Source organism: Brienomyrus brachyistius, unplaced genomic scaffold, assembly GCF_023856365.1.
Source record: "Brienomyrus brachyistius isolate T26 unplaced genomic scaffold, BBRACH_0.4 scaffold64, whole genome shotgun sequence".
Classification (NCBI taxonomy): Eukaryota; Metazoa; Chordata; class Actinopteri; order Osteoglossiformes; family Mormyridae; genus Brienomyrus; species Brienomyrus brachyistius.
The window spans coordinates 1360593-1388011 of record NW_026042339.1 but is presented as its reverse complement, the minus strand read 5'-3'; the positions used below and the strand labels follow the sequence as shown (position 1 = coordinate 1388011).

At 51.5% G+C, this 27419-nt stretch overlaps 4 protein-coding genes across 5 annotated transcripts in view; 2 read left to right on the top strand and 2 right to left on the bottom strand.

The window, feature by feature from the left end:
• The window catches only part of inhbab (inhibin subunit beta Ab), a 254389-nt gene that overhangs the window by 96868 nt on the left and 130102 nt on the right, over positions 1-27419 (top strand). The gene's annotated exons all lie outside the window — the stretch shown is intronic.
• Positions 2029-4438, top strand: LOC125725324 (M-phase specific PLK1 interacting protein). The gene is made up of 2 exons (XM_049002165.1): positions 2029-2548; positions 2899-4438. The coding sequence occupies exons 1-2, from the start codon at positions 2180-2182 to the stop codon at positions 3100-3102; spliced, it is 573 nt and encodes a 190-aa protein (XP_048858122.1). The 5' UTR covers positions 2029-2179; the 3' UTR covers positions 3103-4438.
• On the bottom strand, positions 5543-14492 carry cdk13 (cyclin-dependent kinase 13). Its single transcript, XM_049002151.1, has 14 exons — positions 12845-14492; positions 11148-11732; positions 10753-10908; positions 10472-10611; positions 10133-10303; positions 9822-10011; positions 9583-9639; positions 8386-8487; positions 8228-8305; positions 8032-8148; positions 7815-7946; positions 7541-7737; positions 6979-7377; positions 5543-6900 (listed from the first exon to the last, which is right to left on the bottom strand). Exons 1-14 carry the CDS (start codon positions 13858-13860, stop codon positions 6149-6151), a joined length of 4092 nt encoding a protein of 1363 aa, XP_048858108.1. The 5' UTR covers positions 13861-14492; the 3' UTR covers positions 5543-6148.
• ralab (v-ral simian leukemia viral oncogene homolog Ab (ras related)) lies at positions 15789-27009 on the bottom strand. Of its 2 annotated transcripts, none has more exons than XM_049002162.1 (5): positions 26761-27009; positions 19266-19499; positions 18931-19139; positions 18600-18774; positions 15789-18156 (listed from the first exon to the last, which is right to left on the bottom strand). In XM_049002162.1, the coding sequence occupies exons 2-5, from the start codon at positions 19377-19379 to the stop codon at positions 18034-18036; spliced, it is 621 nt and encodes a 206-aa protein (XP_048858119.1). In that variant the 5' UTR covers positions 19380-19499; positions 26761-27009; the 3' UTR covers positions 15789-18033. The 2 variants fall into 2 exon arrangements, with proteins under 2 accessions (XP_048858119.1, XP_048858120.1); XM_049002163.1 differs by lacking the exon at positions 26761-27009 and adding an exon at positions 25669-26710.

Here is a 27419-nt window from a genome sequence, read left to right as displayed (position 1 = left end):
TGTTTGTCAGTGTGGATTGTCAGAGACTGGTCAAGTTTGGGAAAAACATGCTGGATTCCCTGTTGCTTTCTTTCCTGATTATCCCCAGGACAGTAATTCATTAAGATTTGAGGTGGAGCAATAACACCAACAAGAATGGATAAGTGTTGACGAAGAAGGAAAGGGTTCAGTCACGTTACAGAGGCACACCAGTCCCCATCCCATTGGATACAAGGTTTGGCCACTCTGGGAGGCCAACAGTCTGTATTTATGCACCCCGGATATGCCAATCCAGGCCCTCAGCTGGTTCCAATTTCATATGATTATCCTAATTGGGGACTTCATGTGGTTAAAATGAGCACTGCAGTTTCCCCCCATCTTTATACACTCAAAAAATAATCATGCACTCGGCTACCAGAAACTTTCAGTAGGAAATGGTAGATAAATGGATGCTAAGCAGAAAGCTATTTGAATGCACATGTAGGACAACAATCTATAAGCACTCATCCCAGTATGAAGGTTTCTAAAGATCTCCACCCGTAGCAGTAACTGAGGACAGATACTGGCTAATGGAAGCTGACCACCAAGCTGAAAAGTCTCTCTGGATTCTGTACCCGGGATCTATTTTATTACTTGTTTATTTTTGACAAGTGATAGGTTGAATGAAACCTGTAGCGTGTGTCCTGCGACAGACTGGCATCCCATCTGCGGTGCTCTCCATCTCACGCTTCATGAGGTTTTCACTGCATGCTGCGTGAGCGATCGGAGGATCACACCCCCTGACGACGTAGTCTTCTTGCTCACATAAATCTGCTGGCAGAAAGCAGGCGATTGGCTGCTGTTTACCTGCCTTTGATGACCCTATATTCTCTGGTGGCTGGTTTGTGTCCCAGAAGGTCGTGGGGGTCCGACTTGGCATTTAAGATTTACTGCGTCTGATGGCAGCACTGAGCCAGAGATGACTGTAAGGTGAGACTGAAAGGAGGAACAGGGCATACCACAGTGCCTGGGGGTGGGGGGCAGGAGAAGTGTGACTTCTTTTGAAACCACAGAAAACCTTACTTAATGTGCTTTAGCTGTACTATAATTTTCCAGACCTGGATACAATTAAAAGCAGGAAGGATATGGAACATTTCTGAAGACGAATCCCTGACCACAACAGACAAATACAAACAATTACCTAATTGGAACCACTTTCCAAACCCACATCCCTGACATTTCCTGGTATCATGCAAAGGACAACCTTTAGATGCTGAAACTTGAAGGTTTGTGGCATGATAAAACATCCTAAAAAGAGTGCAAAAAATAACATAGCTCTCTGTGTTTGAAGGTCCCGCGAACTGGAACCATATTTAAATAAAACTGAGTGTAGTTGAAGCTCGTAGCACAGAAACGGAAAGCCTGTCACACATCCAACATCACAGGGGGAAAACTGAATTTGACTTTAGAATGAAAGCGCACGTGAAATATCCATTTAAAATGTTGCTTCTTGTATGCTAAAGCCAACCGAAATGTCAAAACGGACCCTCTCTCTGGATTTGGGACGGAATACATGACAGGTGTAGCACTTTTGACTGCGCACAGAGGTGTACCTCTGGAATGTAACGATCTGTGTTTGTTATTTCCATTCCCTCTCTCACCCTGCTGAGTGATGAGGCCAAGTAAACACGAACGTTTTAGGAATTTACGGCTGGGGAAACGGTTTCATATGTTTGACTAAGACCTGCATTTAGTTAAACAGGGCCCCTGATATTGTTTCTCGGGTGTTTCTACAATTTATGTATTTTAATAGTATCTGAACAGTATTTTAAAATTGGTGACTGAAAACACTGTAGTAAACAAAGCTTGTTATTCCCCTTAATGATTTAACTGCCATCAAATGTCTACTTCGGTGTAAATTTTGTGTGAAAATATAATGATCGACATGGTTTTGTGTTAATTACCATATTTATTCCATGTCTGAAGAATACGGACGGCAGCTGAGTAGCTATCGGGCCTAGGAACCCAGGTGCGATTCGTTTGTGTTTCCGGACCCGTAAGACTGCTGTACACTTCCGGGCAGGGAGCGACGCGAAGATGGCGGCTGTTTGATTGTGTTATCGAGTTTTTTTTTTTTTACTAAATCTACTATTTCACAGACTTGTATTGCATATCGTTTTGTTTTTTGTTTTATTAACGTGACGACTGCATATCAGGAGTTATGCACCGACCGAACTTTCGACCTCCTGCTCCTCCAGGCGGAATGGGCCCGAGACCTGGGGGATATCGTAGTCCTACAGCCGGGTTCGATAGCGGAGGAGCGGTCGCGTATCACCCTCCTCCTTGGGCTTTTCCAAACGGTCCTCCTCCGTCGTTCGGACCCAGGATCGCGCAGTATTGTGGTTCTCCCGATACTCCTCCGAGAGATTTTCACGGCAGTAATAATTGCGGCGGCGGAAAGGGTCGGTTTTACGGCAGTCCGTCCCCGGGACGCACGCCGAGGCGGCCTTCTGCGAGTCCTAGATTTACTCCACCCTATAAAAAAAGCCCATATCACTCAGAGAGTCCCGGACACCACAAGGGCTATCAGGTAACTAAACACCGAAACCTCTGTGAGCCAGGTTAACCGAGCATTTTCTTCTCGAGCTCAGTGTTCTGGTGGACCAACGGTACAATGGCTAGTCTGTATAACTAATTAAGAATATTCCATAGTACATGTCTGTACCTGTTTGGATTTTTTCTGTTTCATGAGGCACTGAAGTCCTTAAAACCACCCTGAGCTCTCAGATTGAGCGCAGTAACGACGTTAAAAGTCCCACTGTTGTTCTTAGTGAATCAGTGCACGAGATCCACACGTGGACTTTATCCTATAGTTTGTCTGTGGAGTTAGTCGAACGGGATGATTATTGATTGTGTCTACGTGATGATTTCTTTCCGAAGGGTTCCCCACGGACCTCCACCCCGTTCGGGCCAACGCATGGCAGGGAGAGGGTGGCAAATGGTGTGGAAGCGTTTTACAACCCGGCTATGCTGCAGGACCCCTGGGCTGGGCTGCAGCCAGTTGCTGTGACAGACGCGAAAGCCAAGAGTAGCACAGAGCAAGCCTCACACACGGGCAGGAGAGGGAGATATTTTAACCGCTGAAGAGAGACACGGCTGCAGCAGTACACTTTCTGATTACACTTTTTAAAACGTTTTTATTTGGTTATGTGAGTGTTTGCCAAACTGGAGTGTAGAGTGGTGTCATTTTGGATACTGCCTTATCAGTGTAGGATCACCAGCAATCGGCCTGACTGTTACCTGTCCATGCTGCAGTTCTTCCTAGCGATTACCTCCTCCTGGCATGCGGATGGCTATGGGCACCCGTATGTTTTTGTCTGATAGGGCTGCGGAGAGGTGCGTACTCCATACGCACATGTGGCCGGCGTGCGCCACCATAGCCCGTCTCCCGTTATTCTGGATCCATCACTCATCATTGAAGAAGTCTGGGAACAAGGATGTCGCTTCATTATACACGTGTGGGAAGGTGTGCTGCACACATGTTTGCTGTAGGGGGCGCTGTCCCGGGGCAGCCGTGACACTGTTGGAGTGTCAGAGGCTCCTGCCCATGGCTCTCGCTGACACTCCGCACCCGGGGCTGCAAACCGGTGCTGCCGTTTTATCCCCACAAGCGTTTTTTAATTGAAAGACTTTCACAAACCTCCATGGATCGTGAGTCGCACAAGTGACCATAGACCGTTTGTACACAATGGCAATATGCATCAGTCAACTGTCGCTGCTGAAATTCTCCCTCACAAACTGCAGTTCTTCTATCAAATCTACAACATATACAGAACAGGTTCCTCAGGTTTTTTTTTATTTTTAATGTAAATATTTTATGAGAAAAGCGGGTAACAGGTTGAGTCAGCTGGTTAGTCCCCCCCCCCCGGATGTGTGATTTCCTTAAACTTTACTGTGTGTGTATTGTGAGCTACTTGTGGCTGTAGGACTCTCACACATGATTGGCTTCCATTCATCATTTGGGTCTGAGGCCTCAAGTACATCTCCTCTGCTTTTACGTTGTTCCTTTTTTCTTTGATGCACGCTGTCCCTGTGCTGCTCTGTGCCCCAGGACCAGTTTGATGATGGTTGTTCTGAAGGCATCTGATCTGCCTTTCTCTAGTTTGATGGCTTCCTCTACCAGCCTTTGTTTTATTTATCTCTACAAGTAATCGGTTTAGTTTTCTCTCTGAGTGCTTCTTCTGCTTCCTGTCCCTGCTCTTTCTCACCTGAGCTTTTGTCAGGGCCGCTAGACTCAGAATTGGAAATGTTCAGTTGTAAAGAGCAAGCTAGTTAATATAACTAGTACAGTAAAGTGTTCTGTTTGTATTAAAATGATATACATTTTTATACATTGTGTAAAAGCTACTTGGCTATCTAGATAATTTACTGTGATTTGAAGCATCAATGTTTGAAAAATAAAGTGTCCTGTTGACGTGTAGATGAAGCGAAAGTGATTTTACATAGGGCATTACGGGTAATTTATTTATCCCACTCCGGAACGTTGTGTAGGACTGAGGACATGGCAGGTTATGTGTCAAGCAGCTGTGGTCCGCTCAGGTGTGGCTGTAACTGTTAGGGTAAGGTCATGGAAAGTTCTGCTTTGTTTCTCTGTGTGTGTTGAACGTGACAGCAGACAGATCAGTTGTAATAGTCTTATTCAGCATCATCAGCCCAGAAGTAGAGCTGAACAGCTGCACACTTCTCAAAGTGCTCAGCAACCTGGGATGATGACAAAGGTAAGTATGGGTTCAAAATTTATGGGTAGATTTGTATGGTTTACCATACACAAAAGCTGTTTCATCAGTATGTTTATGTGTGTTCAGTTTTTAAACATTCTTGACCAAGAATTTGGGGTTAAGGGCTTTGCTGAAGGGCCCCATGATATTACTCTTGGATTTAATCCTATGACCCAGGCTTAGGGCCTCCCCAAAACCTCAAGTAATGATAAATCACTTATTTGCCATTTGTACATTGAAATGCTCTCTTTTCCTACCCTATCTTGTTCTCCATGGCTTTGGTTCCTCACACAGTGTGACCCTCATGTGTGGTTCCCCTGGAGCTTTGGGGTGGGGGGGGGGGGGTGTTTAAGGGTCTTGCTCAAGGGTGCATGTGACTGTTCTGCTGAAGCCAAGCTGTTCTGCAGATGATAAATTAAGTAGCTGAACGGTGAATTTGCTGCCAGCAGCAGTAATCTGTATTTATGCACTGCCATCTGCTGTTGCTGAGATGGTACTGCACCACCTCACTTTTTAAGGGGAGCCACAAAACTAAGAGGCTCTTAGATCTTTCACTGAAGAGACCAAAGCAATCAGATGTTCACTTGGATAACTAATGGGGACTAAGCTTTTCAGTATGGCTATATTTCAGGATTTAACTTATGAGAAATGCCCAGCTGAATTGTATTAAATTTGACCAGTTAAAACAGACCCTTGATAATATTGGATTGTTGTAGCTAACCATTCCCTGTAGGGGGTGCTGTTTCACCATTCATCGGTATCAGACATGTTTGTACTTGTGCTACACATTACAATAGAGATCTGCATTTTAAAATGTGAAATTCTTTAATAAACATTTACAGGGGGGGAAAAATCCATACAAAAGACATTGTTGCCCTTGTGGGAACAGGGGCTGTGTGGTTCGTTTTGGTTTTAGCACAACTGAAGACACCATCTGTCGTCTGCTTTAGACAGTTAAATTTAGATCAGATTTTGCCACCTGAAACCAACCTTCAGAAAAAAATATTTCTCTATAGAGAAAGTGACTTAGAGTGTCTGTATTACCACACCTGGCTGTTCGCTAAATGCAGTCGGTCCAAAATGTTTTCAGTCGCACAGGTAGTTAATGTCATACCTAATCAGGTTTGGACAACTTAGTAAGAAACCTTTGATTAGTCGGCCCTGAAGCAATTAAAAAAAGGCGGCGATCGCTAAGGAACACATACAAATGGGGACTTGGTTAGGCAGAGTGCGCACCCAAAAAAGGGGATTTAATTTAAAAGACATCAGCAGAATAAAAACAATACCAAACTGCAAGGGTGAGAAAGACCCCCGTTGGGCTGTTTAAGGTGGGACGGGGCGAAAAGAAACACTGTCCAGTGAACGAATCCTTTCAAGTCACACAGCTTGTGTTCCGTGGCTGGGGGCCCCAGTCAGAAGGGTAGGCCCCGGCCCCTGAGTGCCGCTGCGTTCATGTGCGGCATGAAGCCGGGTGGGAAGGGAGCCATGGCGGGCTGGGAGGGCGAGCCCCAGCCTGGGCCAGGCCGGTGTGGGGGCGGCGGCAGCGGGGGAGGCAGCACGTGGTCTGCTCGGTTCAGGCTGTGGTTATAGCTGGGGAGGGGCAGCCCCTCCATGGGCAGTGGGCTGTGGTTGAACTCAAAGCGATGGTCCTTGTCACCGCTGAACATCAAGCTGCCTCCGGTGTGGACTGGCACGCCCCCCCCACGAGGGAAGGCCTCCGGAAACCCTGGGGGAGGCTGCTGTGCAGGAGGTGGGGCCGTGCTCCTGAACATGTCCCTCAGCGTGTGGGGGGGCACCGCCCCCAGGTAGCTTGCCCCGAAGGCCTCAGCCGGGTAACCGGCGGGGGGATAGGGCAGTGGAGGCAGGGGCAGTGGTGGTGGCAGCACAGGGGCAAAACTGGGTGGGGGCGGGAGCTCTGGGTGCGGGGGACACGGGGGCGGCGGATAATCAGGCTCAGGGGGGGCACTTCCATCCATGTCACTCCCCCTGCTGGTGAGCTGCTGGCTACCCTCAGGCCGGTAATCGAGGTCCTCTCCGGAGGGGGGTGGTTCAGGGGGAGGTTCAGGGGGCTCTGGGGGCCTTTGGTCGGGGGGCAGGATCAGAGGTGCCTCTGGGGGAGCAGCAGGGGGCAGCTGTGCGACTGACACCCCACTGCTGTCCGATACTATGAGGGGGGAGAAAGGGAGTGTTTTAGAAAGAGGTGGAGGCCAGACCTCTGTGAGACACCCAGTGCTGAAGTTACCTGGAGAGATGGGAGGCGGTGGACTGGGCTGCGAGGGGGGGCACTGTGCTTCTGGGGGAGCCTCCTCCGGCAGGGGACCGGCCGACGCGTCTCCTTCCTCCGCCTTCCTCTGATGGACCTTCAACAGCTGGGCCAGGAGCACAGTGACGGCGGTGTGCACGGCGCTGGGGGCGCCCTCCCCCTCCGGCTTGCCCTGCGTGTGCTGGGGGGGCCCTGGCTCGGCCTGAGTCCCGGCAGGGGGCAGAGAGGCCTGCACCAGCTGCTGCAGCACGTCGGGGTTCGCCGTGACGTTCAGGGCCTGTGCTAGCTGCGCCACGCTCACCGAGCTCTTGGACTGGAGCAGGTTGACGATCGCGGCCAGCTGCTCTGGGGGCATCTGGGAAGCAGAGGCCTTCACGTCTGCGGGGGGGGACAAGGTGTAGTGAGCAGGACTCTGCCAGAATCACTGGCAAACTACCCCACCAAACCCCACAATATGGGGTTATTTTTTCAGCAGATGTTCATAGGTCACATTAAGACACCTAAACCCGAAGCATTTCCTGACACAAACCATCCCCCTCACCCAGTGCCCCCGTGGTGCTGCTGCCAGCCTTCTGCTGCCCAGGGGCGGGGTTCCCCTGGGGGGTGCTGCTACGGCTGTCATCCAGACCCAGGTCCTTGCGGGGTGCCTTGGGGGGCGCGGTGGCTTCCTCGGAGAGCTGCTTCTGCCTGCGTCTCCTCTTACTCCACAGCTCGTGACAGTCCTGCCACAGGGGGAGACTGCAGGCACAGAATCAGACGCAGGGCAGACCTAGCCCCCCTCCCCCCCCGAGCCCACACTGCAGACCCATACGCACTCAGGGGTGGGCATCCGCGCCGGATCCACGTCCCGCAGGAAGTCGCTGCAAAGCGCCTGCTCCGCCGTGCAGCGCCTGCCAGGGTCCAACGCCAGCATGTGGTCGAAGAGATCCAGGGCTGCTGATGGCACGCTGAGGGCAGGAAGGGGGGGGTCAGGGTAAGGTGAGGTGGCGAGCGCTGGCCGGGGCCCCGTGTGGCGTAGTGTCAGGCACTTACAATGCGAACTCCTCCCTCAGTTTGCGGCGATATTGCTTCTTTGGTTTCATGGCATTGAAGTATGGCAACTTGATCACATCCGGCCACACAGCGGGACAGGGGCTCCCGCAGATCCGGCTGTGGGAGCGGTAGAGCGCATCGCTCAGGGAGAACCCGGACAACGCACGCCAAGTCCAAACCCAGCGTCAGTGCTTACCTAATGAGCTCGAGCTGGGCCAGCTCCTGGTTGGCCTGGAAGATGGGCTTCTTGGTGAAGAGCTCCCCGAGGATGCAGCTGAAGGACAGGCAGAGTGGACACTGAGGATGGGGAAGGTCAGGGAACGGTAGAGGCGTGGCGGCCTGAGGAAACCTTACCCGCAGCTCCACACGTCGATAGCCGGAGTGTAACGCTCCTCGCCCAAGAGCAGCTCTGGGGGGCGGTACCACAGGGTGATCACCTTGTTGGTGTATGGCCGGCTGGGGGGGGGGGGGCAGAGGGGTCACAGGTCATACAGACAGTAGCCTCAGTGCTAATGCTGACTCTAAAGGCACATCAAACAAGGACTGACATTTAGTTGGGGTTTTGCCCAATGGTGGAACAATCTGGAAGAACCACATTGACAGCACTGGCTACACACCTGTAAATCAACTCAAATGGGGTCACACTGCAGGTTAGTAGGTGCAAGACATAAAACATAATGATCACCGCCACATGAAGTGAATAACGTTGACTAGCACATAAGAACCATGTGTGTCCATTTCTGGGATAAATTAGACCAGGGTTCCCCGGTTCTAGTCCTGGAGGGCTAGTCTGCAACAGAGATGTTTGACCAGGGAAGTCTGCAAACAGTGTTTCAGACTGGCCCTCCAGGACCGGTACTAGTAAGCAGTAGGGCTTGATGCACTGTGCGTGGTGACATTATTCCCACAATCAATTAAAGAAATTAAAATTCTATCATTTGCGGAGGTGGAAATTTCAGGTCCAGAAAGTACAAATCCAGACCAAGGACTTGCTTCAACCAACCACTTCAGCACTCTGTGAATGCAATTATTTATGTTCAACTGGTTGGTTGAAACAAAACCTTAGTCTGGATGTGCATTTTGGATGTGTACTGTGTCTTGGCCGCCCAACACTGGCGCATTGTGATTTTTCCCTCCTCAGACCACTCTCAGTAGGTACTCACCAAGGCTGGCCATGAGTACCATACAAGCCTTGCAGTTTCAAAGATGCTCTGACTGTCATTTAACCCTAATGATCTGGCCCTTGTCAAAGTCACTCAGATTTTTACCCCTGTTCATTTCTTCTGCATTCAACATGTCGACGAGTGTTACCACGTAATATATCTCAGATCTTCATGCACATTGCTTTTACGAAACAGTCAGCATTATTCACTTCACAAGTGGGCATAACATTACGGCTCATCGGTGTAGGATCACACTGAACGCTCAAACCAAGCCTGAAATGCTGAATATCACCCAGAATTCCTCTTGACATGCTGCAACGCACTGGCTGTTAATGCTGCTGCAGTCAGGTGAGTCTTACAGCGGCGTGACGCACGAGCGAATGCTCACCTCTCCTCTGAATTGTAGAGTCGAGCCAAGCCGAAATCGGCGAGCTTGATCTGCCCCCTGGTGGAGGGGAGCAAACAATTTAGCTTCTGAGCTACTTAATGTGAAACGCCCTAAACGGAGAACCAAAAGCAGAGGACTGCAAGAAAATCGGGTCCGTGTGTGTGTTTAACACACCAAGCCGTTTCTCTGATGGCATGAGGTAAAACTGACCCCCCCCCCGGCAATGTCCAGAGGCTCACCTGTTGTTGAGAAGGATATTGGAGCACTTGATGTCCCTGTGCAGGAAGTTCTTCTTGTGGCAGTAGTCCAGACCCTCCATCAGCTGCCGCATGAAGGATTTGATGTGGCTCTCGTTGAAGTGGACCAGGCCGGATTCCAGCAGGCCCATCAGGTCGTGGTCCATGTACTCAAAGACGAGGTAGAAGGCCCCTAGGAGACACACGTGAGAAATGTGAGCCAAACACATACTCAGAGGCACTAACCCTAACCATAACCCCCAGGCTTACTGAGAACTGGTGTGGCAGGATATGGCTGTCAAGACGCAAAGTACCCTTATCATTCTTGAAGTCAACGGCGTCCTCCTTGTCAGTGACGATTTCCTTCATGTTGATGATGCTCTTGTGGTTCAGCTGCCGGAGGATCTTGATCTCGCGAATGGCTGTGATGGGGAAGCCCTCCTTCTCGTTGTCCAGTCGCACCTTCTTCAGGGCTACCATTTCAGCTGGGGGGGGTTGGGGGTCAGAAATCAGTCCTCAGATGGATGTGCACCACAAACGTTTCTCCACCTTCATCAGTGGCATCAGCATGAGAAGTGAGTCACAGGCGGGACCCCCAGTAGTACCGAGGCAGCATCCCGCTTCTGGATGGTCAGTATAATCGCTGCTCTCACCTGTGTCTTTGTCCTTGGCTTTGTACACCTGTCCATAGGTGCCTTCTCCCGTGATCCCGATGATCTCGAACTTGTCCACACAGCGCTTGCCCCAGGCGATCTCCGTCTCCTTGATCTCGCCACAGCGGGGGCCACAGATCCTACAGGGACAGGGACAAGTTTAGGGTGGGAGGCGGGACTGCTTAATCCCCAAAAGGTCCCAGGGGCCACCTCAAAGCCTGTAGACATCACGTGTGACCTGGGTCCTGCTTATACCCTGGGTCAGGCAGAAACCGGGTCACCTGGGCCGGCGGTGTGATGCCGTGTTCTTCGCGTCATCCGGGGAGCTGGACTCGGCACCAGGCAGCTCGGGTGGGAGGGGGAGGTCGGCCAGGAGCTGGGGGGGCTTGCTGTCCTGCTTCTTCTTAACCAGTCGAGGGAGCAGGCAGTCCTTCAAGCTGGGAAACAAACATGGTGGCACGCAACAAAAAAACCCATTACACCTTCTGTACTCGGGTAGGAATCACCACCATGTGCAACCTTCCTGTCCGCAAAATCAACGACTTCCTCCCTGTCACCAGGAACAGATAAGCTCAGTTTGTTCGTATGTGACCACCTTGTGACCTTCACCTGACCCCATCGCCCCTACCATACATACGTGATCTGAAGGGACTTTGGGCCTGTTCTCCTCACTCACCTGTCTACCCCCTCCAAGTGCTCCAGCAAGGCTGGGGGTAAAGGGAGTGATGGCAGTGTCGAGGCATAAGGGGGGGCTCCTTGCTCCTTTTCCTTGGCTCCTCTCCTCTTCTCCCGGGCTGCCGGCATTGCTGCTGGGGGCTCCTCCTTCTCCTTGCTTTCTTTGCTGGGCGTTGGGGGAAGTGGAGTCTTCTTGGGGTTCCCGTCAGCTGGGGACTGAGGACAGGCAGACACTGGGGTCCTTGGGCCCTTCTCAGGGGGTGGGGAAGGAGGCCGGGCCCTTTTGGAGCCAGGGCAGGCCTGGGGGACAGGAGTGGGAGGTGGGGCAGGAGTGGGAGGTGGGGCAGGAGTGGGAGGTGGGGCGGGGCCCTTGGCAGGAATGGGTGTGTCCCCAGGTCCCTTGGGCTGGCTGGCCTTGGCTTTCTTCTGCTTGCTGAGTTCGGCAGCGAGGCTGCTCTTGAAGGTAAGGGTGTTGGGCGACAGGCTGGAGGGGCGGCTCCGTGAACGAGAGTGACGGTGTCGGCTGTGCGAGCGGGACGGCCGCGAGGACGGGTACGGGCTGCGACTGGGCGGTGATTTCCCTCGCCTGTAGGGGAGAGAGCAGGGAGCGAGAGGGGGGCCGCGTCAGAGTCAGAGCGGTAAGGGAGAGAGCAGGGAGCGAGAGAGGGGCCGCGTCAGAGTCAGGGAGCGAGAGGGGGGCCGCGTCAGAGACAGGGAGCGAGAGGGGGGCCGCGTCAGAGTCAGGGAGCGAGAGGGGGGCCGCGTCAGAGTCAGGGAGCGAGAGGGGGGCCGCGTCAGAGTCAGGGAGCGAGAGGGGGGCCGCGTCAGAGTCAGGGAGCGAGAGGGGGGCCGCGTCAGAGTCAGGGAGCGAGAGGGGGGCCGCGTCAGAGTCAGGGAGCGAGAGGGGGGCCGCGTCAGAGTCAGGGAGCGAGAGGGGGGCCGCGTCAGAGTCAGGGCGCGAGAGGGGGGCCGCGTCAGAGTCAGGGCGCGAGAGGGGGGCCGCGTCAGAGTCAGGGCAGCCTGGGAATCTAACAAAAGGGTTACAGCAGGGGTGTCAAACTCCAGTCCTGGAGGGGGACGGAGCCCTATGTAGCTCTTTCCCAGCAAATGATTCAGCTGAAAAACTGTGCAGTAATCAGCACAAAGAGGTGCAAGGAGTTGAATCAGGTGTTAAACGAGGGGAAACCCAAAAATGTGCAGAACTCCAGCCCATCAGGACTGTAGTTTAACACCTAGAGGGTTAGAGGGTAATATGAAGTCAGGCTATCCGACTGAGAAAAACATTAAGACAGAAAGGCACAGACAGGATGTGATAGAGGTGACTAGCTAAGATGGGTGTTATTACAGATCTCAAGCAGATTCCTCCACTCAGTCTAATCTAACATCATAACTGGTGCTAACGACACAAGGTAACCACACCACCATTTCTACTTTAAGGGCTATTTACCATCCTGGACACAATGACCGCAGCTGCTATTTTTACCTCTGAAGGGTTGAGTGTCTCAATTAAAACACCCTTTCAGAGCAGCTTCCTAAATGGGTCACGTCTGATGCTTAAACACTCCGATCATTTGGCCATGCAGTTTATCCAGCTACTGTGTCACTGAGCCCAATTAGTGACCGCTGATCGGTTAAACAGTCACTAACCACAATTAGGGACCACAATCCGCAGCTTGGTTAAACAGTAGTCAGTATTACCTCGGATCAGGGCTGGGGCTGAACGACTTCCCGAAGGGGCTCCTAGAGCGCCGCCGGCCTCCGTAGGGACTGAAGCCGATCTCCCCCTGCTCGTAGGGGCTGCTTCGACCGAAGCTCGGCGACCTCTGTCGGCCGTATGGGCTTAGCGGGGACCTCTGCCGCTTGGTCGCCGAGTACGAGCCGGGCGACTTGGATACGTATGCGCCGTACAGCTCCAGATCGCGGCCGTAGTAGGTGGGGCTGGGAGAGTGCCGCCGGCTCCCGTAGCTGGGGCTCCGCCTGGGTAACAGCTGGTTGTAGCCGTGCAGCGGTGACTGGTACGCGTAGGTTTGGGAGTAAGGAGCCCCGTACGGACTGTCCTCGCTAAGGCCGGGGCTCCGCCTGTACGCCTCCGGCTCCTCACGGTCGCGGTAAGCTTTCGGGGTCTCCCTGTAAGCTGAAGGCGGCTCCCTCTCCCTCTCGGCCCTGGTCCGGTGCTGCTTCGGCTCGTTCTTGTCTGCAGGCACCGGGGTCGGCGCGGACTTCTTTCCCCCGTCCCTGCCGCCGCGGGGCTCCCTTTCCCGACAGTCGTTCCTCTTCTCCTCCCACTGCAGCCCGCTGGTCTCCGCCGAGCGCCGCTGAGCGTCTTTCCGCGGACGTTTCCTGGCTGGCGCGGACATCCCAGCCGATACTGTGGCATCATCCTGTCGCTGGAGCGGCAATCGCTGGCGCTGCGGTTCGGCCCGAGGAGACGGACTGCCAGAAAAGCCCTCAGACTGGGAGCTGATGTCGTCGTATTCCACCAGGGTCCTGAGGTCGCCGTCTCGGTCCAATACACCCCCCCTGCCGCCGCTCGGCTCGTCTGGCTCCGTCCGCCGCTCTCTGGGCCGCCGGTGCTTCTTCCGTCGACCCGAGGACGGCCGTCTCTTATCCCTGCGTCGCCCGCTGGGCACCTCATTCCGCCTCTCCAGCCAGGAGTTCCTCCGCTCTGGGGAACCACGTCCCCGGCACTCTTGCACCGCCTCCGAGCTGGGCATTTACGGGCCGGGAGCCACACTTCACTCCTAGCACAATAACTCTACCGCTACGCCTGATATCCCGGTGCTGTAAAGGCGAGGCGGCTGCATCGGAGACACGCCGCCTATTAAACGATTCCGGGGGTGCACGAAAGGCCCCCGCAAACCCTCAGCGAAGGCGACGGAGATCCGCTGTGCGATCACACTCACAGGAGGGACGTAGGGGTGGCGGGGCACCGGTTCGGCTGCACGGCTCCAAGCCTGCCCATGTCGCGATGCGCGGCGCTCTCTCTGTGTACTGGCAGTCGGCGGGCTCCCGGGGCAAGCCGGCCGCCCTTTGAACGCAGTTAACTTGGCCCTTGAGCTGGCCGGGGAGGCGGGCTTCTACTGGCGGGGCAATGGGTCACTCACGCCCCGCTTGGGGATGTTGTTGATGTCGGCAGCCATCCCGGCTCGGTAACACGGAAGTGGCCCGCCGGCTAGCCCTGATTTGCCCCCCCGCTAGCTGGGCACAGACCCACAGAACCTGCCGGGACTCCCACGGTACCCGGGCGCCGCTGCACGGTCCTACCCGACCACAGACTAAGCTACACACTCCCGAGAGGCGGTCGGACACACCGACCGTGTCCGGGGGGCTCCGGAAGCGTCACGGCCAAAGAGCCCCGTCTTCTTGTGCGGCTCGGCTAGCGGCCGCCGGATTGGTTCTGCCGTTCGGCTTGTAAAACTAAACCTCCTCTGAACGGCGAAGTTCAGACGCCGCTGTGTGATAAATTATTGAAAGCAGCACCGAGACAGACATGGCGGCTTCACGTAGAGCAAGCCGGAACTTCCAGTTAGACGGAAAAGCGGGGAACTTCCGGTTTAGCGGGTCGAAAGAGCACTTCCGGTTTTCCGTTCGACCGGGTCAGACCGGCAGTCAATTTAGATCTGACGATTAAGGATTCTTTACCTGCTGAGCAATCACGAAGAACGTCTTCTCTGAAAGGAAAAAAAGATCTAATAAACGCTTTAGATCAAGAACCGATTATTGGCTTGTAAATTATGCAGATATATTGCTGCTTTGAACACATCTAGTGCTGCCTTGTTTAATTGTTGTTGAATATTTAGCAATCACAATCACTAAGGAGTTCAAGGTAAGAAAATGTTAGTTAAAACATCTCTAGTCCAAAAGAGATAGATTGGATTTTACGAAAGAGATGATTTCCTCTCAATGAATTTAACATTTTTAAATGTTTCTAAACTAAAAAGGAATTAGCGACAGTAATATAATCAGATGATTTAGTTTTACTAAATGTGATTAGCGATTTTCTGCATTTTATTTTTGTGACTGTCATATGGTATAACATTCGTATTACTCTTCAGTCTTGCACATATGAGCACTGATTTTCCTTAAAAACAAGGCAGCTGGTAAGAATAATACCATGAATAATACCATGAACAAACCACGTATTCCGATGCTCGACATTAATATATATAGGAATGACGTGTAAGACCACTTAGAGAAACAAATTTGGCATTTCTTTTCATTTCTCCCGTATTTTCCAATTTGTGTTCTTCCCAACCTCATGTGGGGATTAACTCAGTTGGACGTGAGATTTTACGTTAGAGAACAGGTTAGAGATGTACGGCGATTTGAAATTACGGGGGGGTGGGTAGCGTAGCTGTTTTTAAAATAGATGTTATTTCATACACACTGTTTGTAGGGGTGGCCTGAACCTAAAGCAGGGGGCTTAAAATGACAGAATGCCTTTAAATGCAGGACCAGTAGGTTTAATGACTGATTTGAAGGAATGAATGTTGAGGCAGCAATACAAGCTGGGGGCCATTAACCATTAGTGACCAGAGAAAATGAACATGCCGAGGTGCCGATTCGAAAGTGGCTGTAACAGTCATGCTCCTTGTTCTCAGAATTTACATAAGGGACGCTGCCAAACAAACAGACTGCAGGGTACAAGTTATAAAATGGTAGTTTATTTCTTTATTCATGTCATCTTCACATTGTTTTAAGCTCTCTTAATGGCTCAAAGTACAGCAAAGAGGCGTGGGCAGGAGGAGCCTCAGCCCTTCCCTGCAGCGTCATCACACCTCTGCACCCACGTGCCACAAACAGAAAATGACGTTAGTGGTTCAGTTAAGGATCCCTGGTTACACGGTACTTATGACAAAATAAGCAGGGCTAAAGCATCGTCACAACAGTTGAGAGAGTGGGAAACAGTGGAGGTTCAGTGAGACGTACACATAGTATCCATACTATTTATTAATGTTGAAACCCCCCCTTCTTCCTTTAAAGCCCGTTTTCTAAACCATCCCCAAAGCTGAGCAATAAAACAGACTTAACGAGCTACTAGAAAAGGGCATTTAGAAGTCTTCAAAAACGATTCCTCATTTGAAATGTCCAAGTTCCAGGAAAAGCCCCCCCCCTCCCCTCCCCTCCTCGCTGGATAACATTCAGTAGGGATGCATGTGGATGAAGCAATCTTGCAGGAAAGAGGGGAGTGGGCACAAAACGAAATCTCATCTAACCTGCAATGCCCCACATCCGCTCCAACAAAGCACAAACACAGAACATCAGCACATATTTTCTTAGACGGTTTCAGCATGAGCAGGACTGCACCATGGAGGCACGCTATAGTTAGTGTTATGGGTTTCGGTTACCTGGGAGACGCCATCCTCCGGGCTGCATCGCACTGGTTTGTACAGAGCGGTACAGAGCGTTTAGTGCTGCTGAGAACATGTTCATCCAGTCTGAAGCAGGACCAAGCCGACTCCGTTCAAAATCAGGCCACAGGAGAAAGTGATGCACAAGAAACGCTGAGCTGAAGCAGCAGGAGGAATCCTCAGCCCTTTGTCATCATTAGCTTGCATGGGACACAGAGCTCCAGCCCCTTAAGAAATGCTTCAGGAAGTCAGGGGCCACAGTGCAGAGATTCACCAAGGTTTCCAATTCAACATATTGGTCCCACCGTCTGCACCGTCTTCCTATGAACTTGTTTTGGGGGTTATGAAATGTCCTTTGGAACGTAATCCGCCAGTAGTACAGAAAAGACTCGACCTTTAAATAATGGCGTTAGTTTCTGAAATGACACTGTGAATGAAATGACAATTGCGATGCTTGCAGCAAGCGCCACGCAATGCATCTGCTAAAGAACGGAGATGTCAGTAAGGCAAAGCATACTTACAGAATTAAGCACCCACCCACAAGCACAGGGGTGCCATCACTACATTTCAGATTAAACATTACTGAGTGTCATTAGCTAACCACACAGAAAAAGACTATTAGTGACACGCTTAACGAGCACAGGTGGCCTAGGTAGGTGACCTCCTGCCCCTCTCACCACCCAGCAGCTGTGCTTGCGACCAGGCCCCAATTCCTGTACTCTAGCCCAACACGGCAAGAGGCAGGAAGGGTGCCATTTAACATGAAGGCAAACGGGACAGAGGCGGAACCAGACCGGACTGGACCGGAGCACTTAGATGTACACACACGTGACGCAACACAGCAGCTGTGAAGGAAACCAGGTGATACGGCACAGACGTCTCCCACCACCAGCCGTAGGTCACATGACTAATTCCAGGAGCTTGCAGTGGCTTTCCTCAGGTCAGACACGCTCACAGTGCACGGGTGGGGCTCAGAAACGCAGCGGTGGCAGGTAAGCAGCCGGCCTCTGAGCTGGAGGGACGGTTTTCACCTCTGCCTCTCGCCATGCTGGCCTCGTGAGCCCCAGTTCAAGAGTCCTGTCGCTAGGCCTCATGGGAAATGTAGTGGAACTAAGAGGAACGTGATGCACCAGCAACATGAAGCTGAACCTGACTGGTGGGCCGTCTGCCTGTAACTAAGCATGTATATAAAACTCTCCACAGGGGAATAGGAAGGGCTGCTCTAAATGATTTAAAAAAAAAAAAAAAAAAAACGGGAAAAAGACAGAACTGTCGTGATCACTGTGCTTATGGCACCAGATATATACAAGTTATACAGCGAGAAGAGTCCTTTCACCATGTACCCCATCCAGCTGTTCACCACCCCCCCCTTAGCTCCTAAAGCGCTACGCATCTCTCGCTCCCAAACTTACCCCCATCCCAGAGACACAAGAGGAAACGACCTCTCACAGCCTGAGCTGTTCAGAGGGAGCTTAGGGGAACCAACACAAAGAGGAGGAATCGTTAACAGAGGGCTGTGGAAGAGGCCGGCGGCCATTATAAAATGCAGCATCGCTCTCGAATCCGATTGGCCAGGCTTTTTCTCTTCTTTTTTCCATTTTTCTCCTTGCTGTCCTCCATCTTTCTTGCCCGGATCTCACGCATCAGGTCAAAGAACACCTGCGGATGACAAGATTGACCACTGACTTGTGATGCCGTCGACGAGAATGTCACAGCTGCAGATAGCATTCATGCTGTTCCTAATACTGAAATCAGACTCGGAAACACTATTTGCCAGGAATGTCAAGCATGCTAGATTTTAATTCTGGGAGTTATAATCTGTGTGACACAGCACGGATGAATAACATCAGACAGAACAAAGAACATTAACCATGAAACATAAATGAAAGGTTTTCATTCATGGGCTTGCAAGTCAGAAATGGAAGGCACTGAAAATAAACACATTCAAAATACCTACTATTGAAATTTAGGTTACTGAACTTGGGGTTAAAGAGTGTTCCTGTTATCTGCAGGTCCCTCGGTGTGGAGGATGGATGGACAGACGGACAGACACAGACACAGACGGACGGTACAATGAACCACCTTCCTCCATCCAGGCCCACCTTGTCCACATTGGCGCGGGTTTTGGCTGAAGTCTCCACGTAACTGACTCCCCACTGCTCGGCACGCGCCTTCGCTTCCTCCACGCCCACCTGCCGACGGTCCTCCAGGTCAGACTTGTTCCCGACCAGCAGGAAGGGCACGTTCTCATCCTCCTTCACCCGCAAGATCTGCTCTCTGTGGAGTACAGGTATGCAACTTGGTTCCTGCCATCCTAAACACCCAGATGTTCCTGTATGGAGGGAGTTCACTTCCCCGGTCAGAGGTTACATTCCCCTGCCCGGGGTTTAGTTTCTGTCCTCTGCTGAACTCTCTCTCTCTCCTAGGTCCCACCTGAAATCCGCGGTGGCGGTGAAGGACTCTAGCTCCGTGATGGAGAACACACAGAGGAATCCCTCTCCGCTGCGGAAGTAGTTGTCCCGGATGGCGGCGTAGTCCTCCTGCCCTGCCGTGTCCAAGATATCGATCTGGACCTCCTCGCCGTCCAGGACCACCTTCTTCCTGTAGCTGTCGGCTTTGGTCGGCTCATAGTCCTCCACGAACTGAAAAGACCAACGGTTCCACATGCCTGAGAACCATGTGTTTGCCTAATCTCTAAGGTGAGAGGCCCCTTGGCAGAAAATGATTCAGAGCCCGGCAGCACACGAGCGACAGGGTTGGCCGCTCACCTCGTCATACATGAACTGCAGGGTGAGGGCCGACTTGCCCACGCCACCACTGCCCACCATGATGACCTTGTGCAGGGCCAATGAGTTCTGCCCCTTAGGCTTGTTGGCGGCCATGGCTGTACACGGGCGGAGAGAGAGAGACAGACAGAGAAGGAGAGAGTGATGGAGAGAGAAGCAGAGGGCAGTGAAGGAGTGCAGGATCCCACCAGTCAGGAGTCAGAAGACAGATTCTCCCTGAAAAGAAAAAAAAGGCATCCATCAGTAAGGTGACAGACTTAAGTTGGAGATTCCACTCTGACTCCTAGTTTAAAGCATATGCTGGGTTTGGCCCCACCCTCCTGCTTACAAACTTGGCTTCGACACCATGTCCACTGCTCATACTCAGCACTGTGTCCTGCATTAAACCTCTAAAGGCTCTGCCTGTATAGCGTACGAAATAGATTCCGTCAAGATGCGCACATAAATCACATGCTACACCGTAAGTCACCCTCATTCCATAGGGGACACCTTCGTACAGCTGTGCAGACTGATGAGCTTGGTCTCAAGGGCCCCCAGCAATACAGAGCTGTCCTGAGATCAGTTTGGGGTCATGCGGAAAGGCCCTTAGCATCCCTAAAGCTGTGAGGAAAGGCAGAGCCCACACTCATCTCAGAAGATGAACGTGAATGTGCTTATTTAAAAAGGCCAGCCAGTCGTGTTATGAATGACCAATAGAATAAATATTTTAAGACGGCACACAAAACTGCTGGAAGGATTCCAGTAGCCTTACTACTTCTCCCTGGGGGAACCGAACAGGAATGCAAGCCCACTTCTTCATTCATTGCTATGGAAACCGGGGGCGTGAGATGGGGCACCAGACATGCCAAGGTCAGTGTAACTTCAGTGTTAACTCATGACTCCACAGGAGCCAATCAGAGCCCAGCAGCCAGCCAAAAGTCCCGCCCTTAACATGCACACCGCATCCACTCAAAAGTCTGTCAGCAAGGTTCTCCAACACTTCACAGAGGCGGAAATCTCTTCTCTGGAAACTGCTGACCTGTCAATCCTCTGCACCATCAATCCAGCTTCACTTCTACCAGTACCCGTTACGGACATGCACTTCATGGTCTGTCCTTCACAACATGCGTGTGACGTGAGTGCACTGACCTTGAAGGGGAAAGCTAGACTGCAGGATTTTCGTCCGGCTGCTTTCTGGAAGCTTCCAGAATAGGCGGCATTTGCCATGGCGAGATACTAATGGCCCTGTTTTCACACCACCGTGGCCAAGAAGGTTCTGGGCAGATGATGGAGTCTCCACTGGCCACCGCGTCTCCTAACCTTCACTTACAAGGTGCTTCAATGCTGAACAAAAGACTAGTCTCCGCACACTCTCTCTGGATCCTCTGGCTTTCTGCCGATCCCCCCCCCCCCATTCCCCAGGGTCACACACAGACCCCTCTGTTCCCCTGGAGCGCGCTCCCATGGCTCCATTACATCAGCTGGACACTGTGGCCCTCCTCATTTTGGTGAAGGGTTTGGCCGTCTCACATTTTAAACACGGAACCACACCAGAGATAGACTGAGGAAGAACCGCACTCTCCCCAAGCCTAAACCACAGCTTATGTGCTGTACATGCATCCCGCCCCGGAATGATCAGTCTTTGGTAAGCAGAAACAGACCCTTCTGGAATTCCAGGATGTTCCTTGGCGCGTTTGTTTATGTTCCTTTTTCCATCATGCAGCACTAAAGGTCATACTTCCTGTTTGTGCTTCCTGTTCCGTCATCCCCAAAACGGCATCCACACACTACGCTCATTAGGTTTCAGATCTCTCCTGCCTATCTTGCGGCAGACACTTGGAGAAGGCAAAGAGCGGCTTGCTTACAATTCGGCGATGTGCCCGCTTTCCCTGATCCCAGGCTGGTGCAAGTACCATTAAATGAGCACCCTGAGGCCCCCCAGCCATTTAGCACGAGGCCTAGCAGCAAGAGGCCTGGGGAGGGACCAACATGGGTGTTGAAGTTGCATTCTGGGCATTATAATGTGACATCACCGTAAACACGTAAACCTAAAGGCCCGCGTCTTCCACTACAGGGTAGAAAGGGGTGAATTCAGAGAGAACGGTGCCCTGCAGACTTGGTACAGTCAAGAAAGGGTCTCCTTTACCCTATCCGACCAATGCAGGCTCTCCATCACACCCAACAGCCCATCTGCCACTGCATGGCACGCCTGGATAGACTGCCATGCCACGCCCACACACCACTGTCATACGTCAGTAAAATGGGAAAATGTGGAGTCAAATTCCAACTCACACAGCTGATGGGCCCGTCCAAGCATGACATCGGTCCACACCATGACCGGGTCACTTAGAGTAGCACTGCCCTGACTGACCACTGTCAATTTTGGGGGATCTGTCAGGCATGAGGGCACCCCCCCCCAATGCCCTGTCTTACAGGGAAAGGTGCTAAATTGCCTACTTTAAAGCAAGACTCCATATTCATATGATACCCCAAAAAGAAAAGTGGAAGTTCGTAGAAGAGCTTAGCAATGGTACCAGTGAAAACAGATCACGACAGCTGCTGGTCCCAAAGCGGGAGTCACATCCCACAAGGAGGAGGAGTGAGTCATAGTAAGGGCTCGTGGTCCCAGTAAACACTGACCAGGCCTGAGCTCAAAGAAAGGGTGGGATCAGAATGAGGCACTGACAGCAACTCACATCTATGCTGAGGTCACCAGACAGACCCCCGGGAGAGACAAGGGACGGCTTCAGACCGACAGAGCACAGTGTCAATGCAGCCAGCAATGAGGATCCACGCAACATGGCCAACCCAGGAATGGGTCTGGGCCAAAAAGAAAGATACTGGAGGTTCTAGCACCCAGATCACTGAGACGCAACATCGTGTGGTTCAACTCCCTCCACGTGAGGCACCAGAGTGACTGTTCCCATGGGATAATGAAGCACATGAGCTGACATGTTGCAGACCAGATAAGCTACGCCAAGAGATCCTGCTTATTATGAATTCATTGTTCAGTTTACAGATCACTCATGTCCAGGTTGGATGCTTTATTTGTTGAACATTGATCCCCAATCAGACAATGAATTACAAACAGCCCATAGCAACAGGTCCATAAAATACAATTACACAGCTCAGTGCTCATACTTCATTACACAGAGGCATTATTTTTCTCCTTTTCAGAGACCCCAAGCATCAGTTGAAGTTCATCATGAATAACAGACCTGTGCTATAATGATAAATATTGCACATTTGGGATGAAGTTGTCACTGTACTTTTAATAAGATATTAAAACTGGTATCTGATTTACATGATAACAGTGGGCATTTTGAATTTAACAAGCTGCAGAACTAAAATCATCATCACACACATGGTCAGAACGATCCCTCCTTTCATTCCGACTCAGGACCACATGCACCGCAACGCTTATTTACCCAACAGAATGCCATTTTTGTCTCTACACGGTCGCACATTCACACTTGTCCTCTGCTCTCTGTATCGCGCATGGCGGAGTTCTGGCCTGATGCGTGCACAGTCACACACAGGTGAGCACGCTCTCCCACCAGCGGACAGAGAGCACGTGTCAGAATGTCGCGTCAACCGTCTGAAAAGCAGACAAAAAAAAAATATTTTTTGGACTGCTGTCATTAAAAGAAACACATGAACACCATGAATCCTGTCGGTGTCTGTCTGCACCCCCCCCCCCACAAAGCTGTAAACCGAGGGGAAATACTGGCCTGCATAAGAAGCCCTCACCTTCAAACCATTGAGCCACACAAATCCCTGCTTATGGCTGGTTCTCATCTGATGAGTCTTCTTTAATATTTCCAAACGCTCTTGCCCTTGAAATCACCCCAGGCAAAGACAACAAACAGCTGCCTGGATGATGGAGAATTAGCAAGGACCAAACTGGAGTGCTCCGGTGTACCTGGAACCTACCTCGCAGAATGAACGTCCAGTGGCAAGGATGTTGGTAGAAAAAAAACGCACCACAGGATCAACTACCCAGAAACTAGTCTGGGCAGTATGTATTATTAATGAACAAACAAATAAAGAATCCCTCAACATATTAGCCATTCTGGGCACATTAATGAGTGCAGAGCTAACATTTGGCTTTTCTAAAGTGTGGGAACTGAACTTCCTGAACCACTGCTTCATCCATGCAAATAACACCCACAGAATGTTCTAGACTATACTATTTGATGACAAGGTGAACGCTCCCCCCCCCCCCCCCCCCCCAGGAAGATTCTTCAATCCTGGGATTATACTAAAATAGTCCTGAATGTGTTATATTCATCACACAAGCAAACAGAAGAATCAGCCCCTGTGACGAGTGTCGGCCAGGCTGACGCCGAATTAAGGATCCTGCTGAAGAGAGTGAGTGCTGATGGGCCGCGTCTGAGGACACCGATAACACAGCTCCTGCAAAGGCATCGTCACCCCACAGCTCGTAAATGAGGACCCGGCACAGGAGAACAGCCAGAAAAACATGAAACCCCTCATCCTGTTCCCAGCAAGGAATGTAAATGCTCCCTGATGCCCCAACCACATCCTAATGGCCTCTTCACATAGAGTGTAAAAGATCAAACTTAAGAGGCTCATCCGCCTGACATGTTCACATTCAGTCACTAGTCACAAGTCGAGCCAGACAAAACTAATCTCGCTAATTCAGTGTGGGTTACATGCTGAATCTGTGGCAGAATCAGGCCATACGGAGGGGAAAACACAGAGTGGACTTTGGCAAACGGAGAACTTTATGACCCATTTCCAAAACCCCCATAAAACTGAACCAGGCGATGGGCTGTCGCATGGAGACCCGGTGCACAGGGAGCTGGTATCCAGGCTGCAAACTGGGGCCGTCCTCCATGAAAGAGTGAGGGCAGCTGGGAGCCACATTCCTCTACTTTGAAAATGTGGAAAGGTAACAATCAGGGGGCTCTTGGGAGCAGACTGGCTGCCCTGTGCCCTTTGCAGTCAGACACACGCAGGCTGGAGCCACCGCGCGCTGCTAATGTGCACTGGGTGTCCAGCAGTGAGGCAGAAGGAGTGGCACTGCCAGGCAGAGGCAGAAACTTGAGAGGAGCCTCGGGGATGGGGCACAGCTGTGCTTAACGCTGCACTCACACATCGGTGGAGTACCGTGTTAAGGCCGCAGAACAGCTTTTGTGTAGCTCAAGGCCAAAAGCAACACTGCATCACCTCAACAGAAGAGTACAGGATAGTTTAGGGAAGGTCTGAGACCATAAAAGGTGCTGTGACAGATGGACAGGGTTTGCTTTGGGGTGCCATTCAGGACACGGGCAGACAAGATGGGTGGCTGATTGGCCATTCTTTGTTGAATTATTGAGCAGTACAGAATGCAGGTATACAGGGCAACCCTTAATGGTAGGTATGGCTTACTGAGAGTATATGCTAGCTTCTGAAATTAAAGAATAAACAAGGGATCACCATTTGTGCACACAGGTCCAAATTCTGATGGGATCATCCATAACATGAACAAGTACAACACTACTACAATTGGCCCATAATAAGATACGGTTTGGCAGAGACCCAGCACTGATTAGGTGAGAAAGTTAAAGCCTTAACAGCGATGCCCAGCAGCAAACCCTCCCAAAATGCACACTTAGGAACACAAAGGGCATTAAACAGCCGACTTGCGGTAATGATGCTCAGGTTAAACATTAACAGCACTGGTACTCACCTGGCTATTCTATAACGCTGTTAACACCAAAACTAACCCTGGAAGCAGAATAGGGGCTAAGCATTGGTTATCTTTGTGGAATACAAAAACGCTCCATTATACAATCAAATCAGTTGAACAACACAGTAGTCACAGTCTTCAAGGACACATCTAGCTTACAGGAACAACCCGAGGAGACACACCTCTATAACAAATGGCCCTGCTACCGCACACTGCACCTCACTGGCCACCCACAGGTGTATGAAGAGCCAGAGGCTCTCGCAGCTGCCGCCAGGTCCCTGCAGAGCCTACCGACCTCTGACCTCCCTACATGATACAAACTCCAGACCTTCACGACAGACCTGCACATCCAGTCACAGGCATGCTGTCAATGTGAACATGTGCGAAGCAGCAGCTCAACAAGACCTCTCACTCCACAATCAGCTCACACCTCCCTTTATATTTGCAGATATCAATGAGGCACAATGGAGTGCAATTACTAACATGAGGGGCCACATGAATCAGTGGCACCAAAATGAAGCAATTAACATTTCACCTTACAAAATAATAAAAAAAATGCTTTGAGTCTGAATCAGCAATATTATGGTTACAGACTGCACTGAGCAATAAAACAAATATAGCAAATTAACGAATACTTTTGTCGGCACTATACAACAGATGTACAGATGTAAAAGAAAGGTTTAATATACACAGACAAGGGCTTCTCCTCACCAGAATGCATGCGAGTACACTTTCTCGAGCAGTATGCCATTTGCTGACTAATGCTCACACGCACAGGACAAATGTGTCGGAAATTCATCCTACTGCATTCTTTTAAACGAGGAGGGGATACTATATTACTTGGGGGGAAATGCTTGCAAACGAAACCAGAGATGTGAATCAGAGCCCCAGTGCTAGAGGTATGAGACCAATGTGCCACCCCCAGAATGCAAAAGATGCTTAATGGATTCATCATCCGAGTGTCACTCTTTTAATGGACCTGCGAGTTGGCGGCATACCCATAACAGAGACGTTTTGTTTCTGAACCCACAGAAAATGCATTGATCAGCTTTCGGATGAACGGTTAAAATGCAACAAACAGGAAAATCAACAACACACAGGTCATCCTTTAGAAAGCCCCGTTGGCTAAAAATGGAGGGAAGCGATACAGATCCCAGGGAACCGAGGCCATCTGATCCTACAATCCAGGCAGCAAAGGAAATCCCCCATAACCGAGCGCGTACAAGGAGTCGCACAGAGTAGGAGCAGGCAAACCCACAACGCACAGGGCCAGAGCGCCAGGCACATGTAACAAAACCCGCGCCTCGCGCGCACATATATAACGAAACCTGTGGCTCGCTCGCGCAGACACGCACCCTGTGGCGCACACACATATACATACGTACAGACATATAGTAAAACCCGGGGCTTTCATAACCACCCACACAAAACGCTGGGCGCTCTCTCACACACGGTCATATTTATACATACAAGGAAACCCACATCACGTAGCGCCGGCGCTTTCAGCCACAGACATACTGGGGAAAAAAATTAACGGAAAGCGGATATAAGAAGAGACAGTAAAGTGACAGTGGGGGGAACACGAGCGGGGAGTGAGAGTAGAGCAAAGCGAATGGACAGCGCCCCGTACCTCGCCCGCGAAGCTCGCAGAGGGCGCCGCACAGACCGGACACGCAGTGCCGTCAGGGCGTCGAAAAGGCGACCACAAGCCTGGAAAGCGCAACGACGCCCCTCGCAGAGTTAAGCTAGCTCGGAAACGGGCGGTAGCCCTCGGAGACCAACCAAAGCCCCGGCGACACCTACCTGCTGCTCTCGACTGGCCAGACGGATAGTTGACGGGGAAAAAAACACGCAGAAAGCGGCCGCGTTCGCCTCTGGTTATTTGGTATCGTCGTGTCGCGTCTCTTGAGCTCCAAGCCGCTGCTTCCAACCCTCGGCAGACCCCCGGGCGCCCAGCACGAAGCTCCAGCCGCTCCCCTTCACTGTACGAACGGTGTCGGATTCAGCCCGGCAACATGGCGGAAGGGTGGGGACGAGGACGCTGATGTGACGTCAGCTCGTACGTGGCGTGACTGCGCGGCGCGGCGTTGCCGATCTGGGGTCGGTTCGCGCTCCGCCTGGCCACACTGCGAAAGCTATCTAGTGCAGAACTTGACTGTTCCCTGGTGAGCCGCCGGTGGTCTAAGGAAGGCGGTTCGCTAGCGGGTTTAACCGCTGCCCCAGAGAACGCCGCCCATTATTTAATATTGAAGATCATGTGCCGAAGTAAAGCAGGGACCCATCCAGATAAGCTGCCGGGACTGTACAGTGTCTCCTGGGTGAAGGTCACGCCGTCGTTAATTGTGTACGCTCACGACATTCATGCGGATATATTTCGGCCGCCGGTTTGAAGTGAAGACAGAGACGTAGATTTTGTCCAGTGTCAGGAGATATACGTTCACGTGCTGTTACATTAACGTTTA

Bases quoted from the DNA above. Each gene is read 5' to 3' on its own strand.
- LOC125725324 (XM_049002165.1), top strand. From the start codon at position 2,180: ATGCACCGACCGAACTTTCGACCTCCTGCTCCTCCAGGCGGAATGGGC. The intron at 2,549-2,898 runs GTAACTAAACAC...TTCTTTCCGAAG, and splicing joins GACACCACAAGGGCTATCAG to GGTTCCCCACGGACCTCCAC.
- cdk13 (XM_049002151.1), bottom strand. From the start codon at position 13,860: ATGCCCAGCTCGGAGGCGGTGCAAGAGTGCCGGGGACGTGGTTCCCCA. The intron at 7,738-7,814 runs GTGCGTATGGGT...CTGTGCCTGCAG, and splicing joins GCGCGGATGCCCACCCCTGA to TCTCCCCCTGTGGCAGGACT. The intron at 7,378-7,540 runs GTGAGGGGGATG...CCCCCCCCGCAG, and splicing joins CAGCACCACGGGGGCACTGG to ACGTGAAGGCCTCTGCTTCC.
- ralab (XM_049002162.1), bottom strand. From the start codon at position 19,379: ATGGCCGCCAACAAGCCTAAGGGGCAGAACTCATTGGCCCTGCACAAG. The intron at 18,775-18,930 runs GTGGGACCTAGG...TGTACTCCACAG, and splicing joins ACCGCCACCGCGGATTTCAG to AGAGCAGATCTTGCGGGTGA. The intron at 18,157-18,599 runs GTGGGCCTGGAT...TGTCATCCGCAG, and splicing joins CCCGCGCCAATGTGGACAAG to GTGTTCTTTGACCTGATGCG.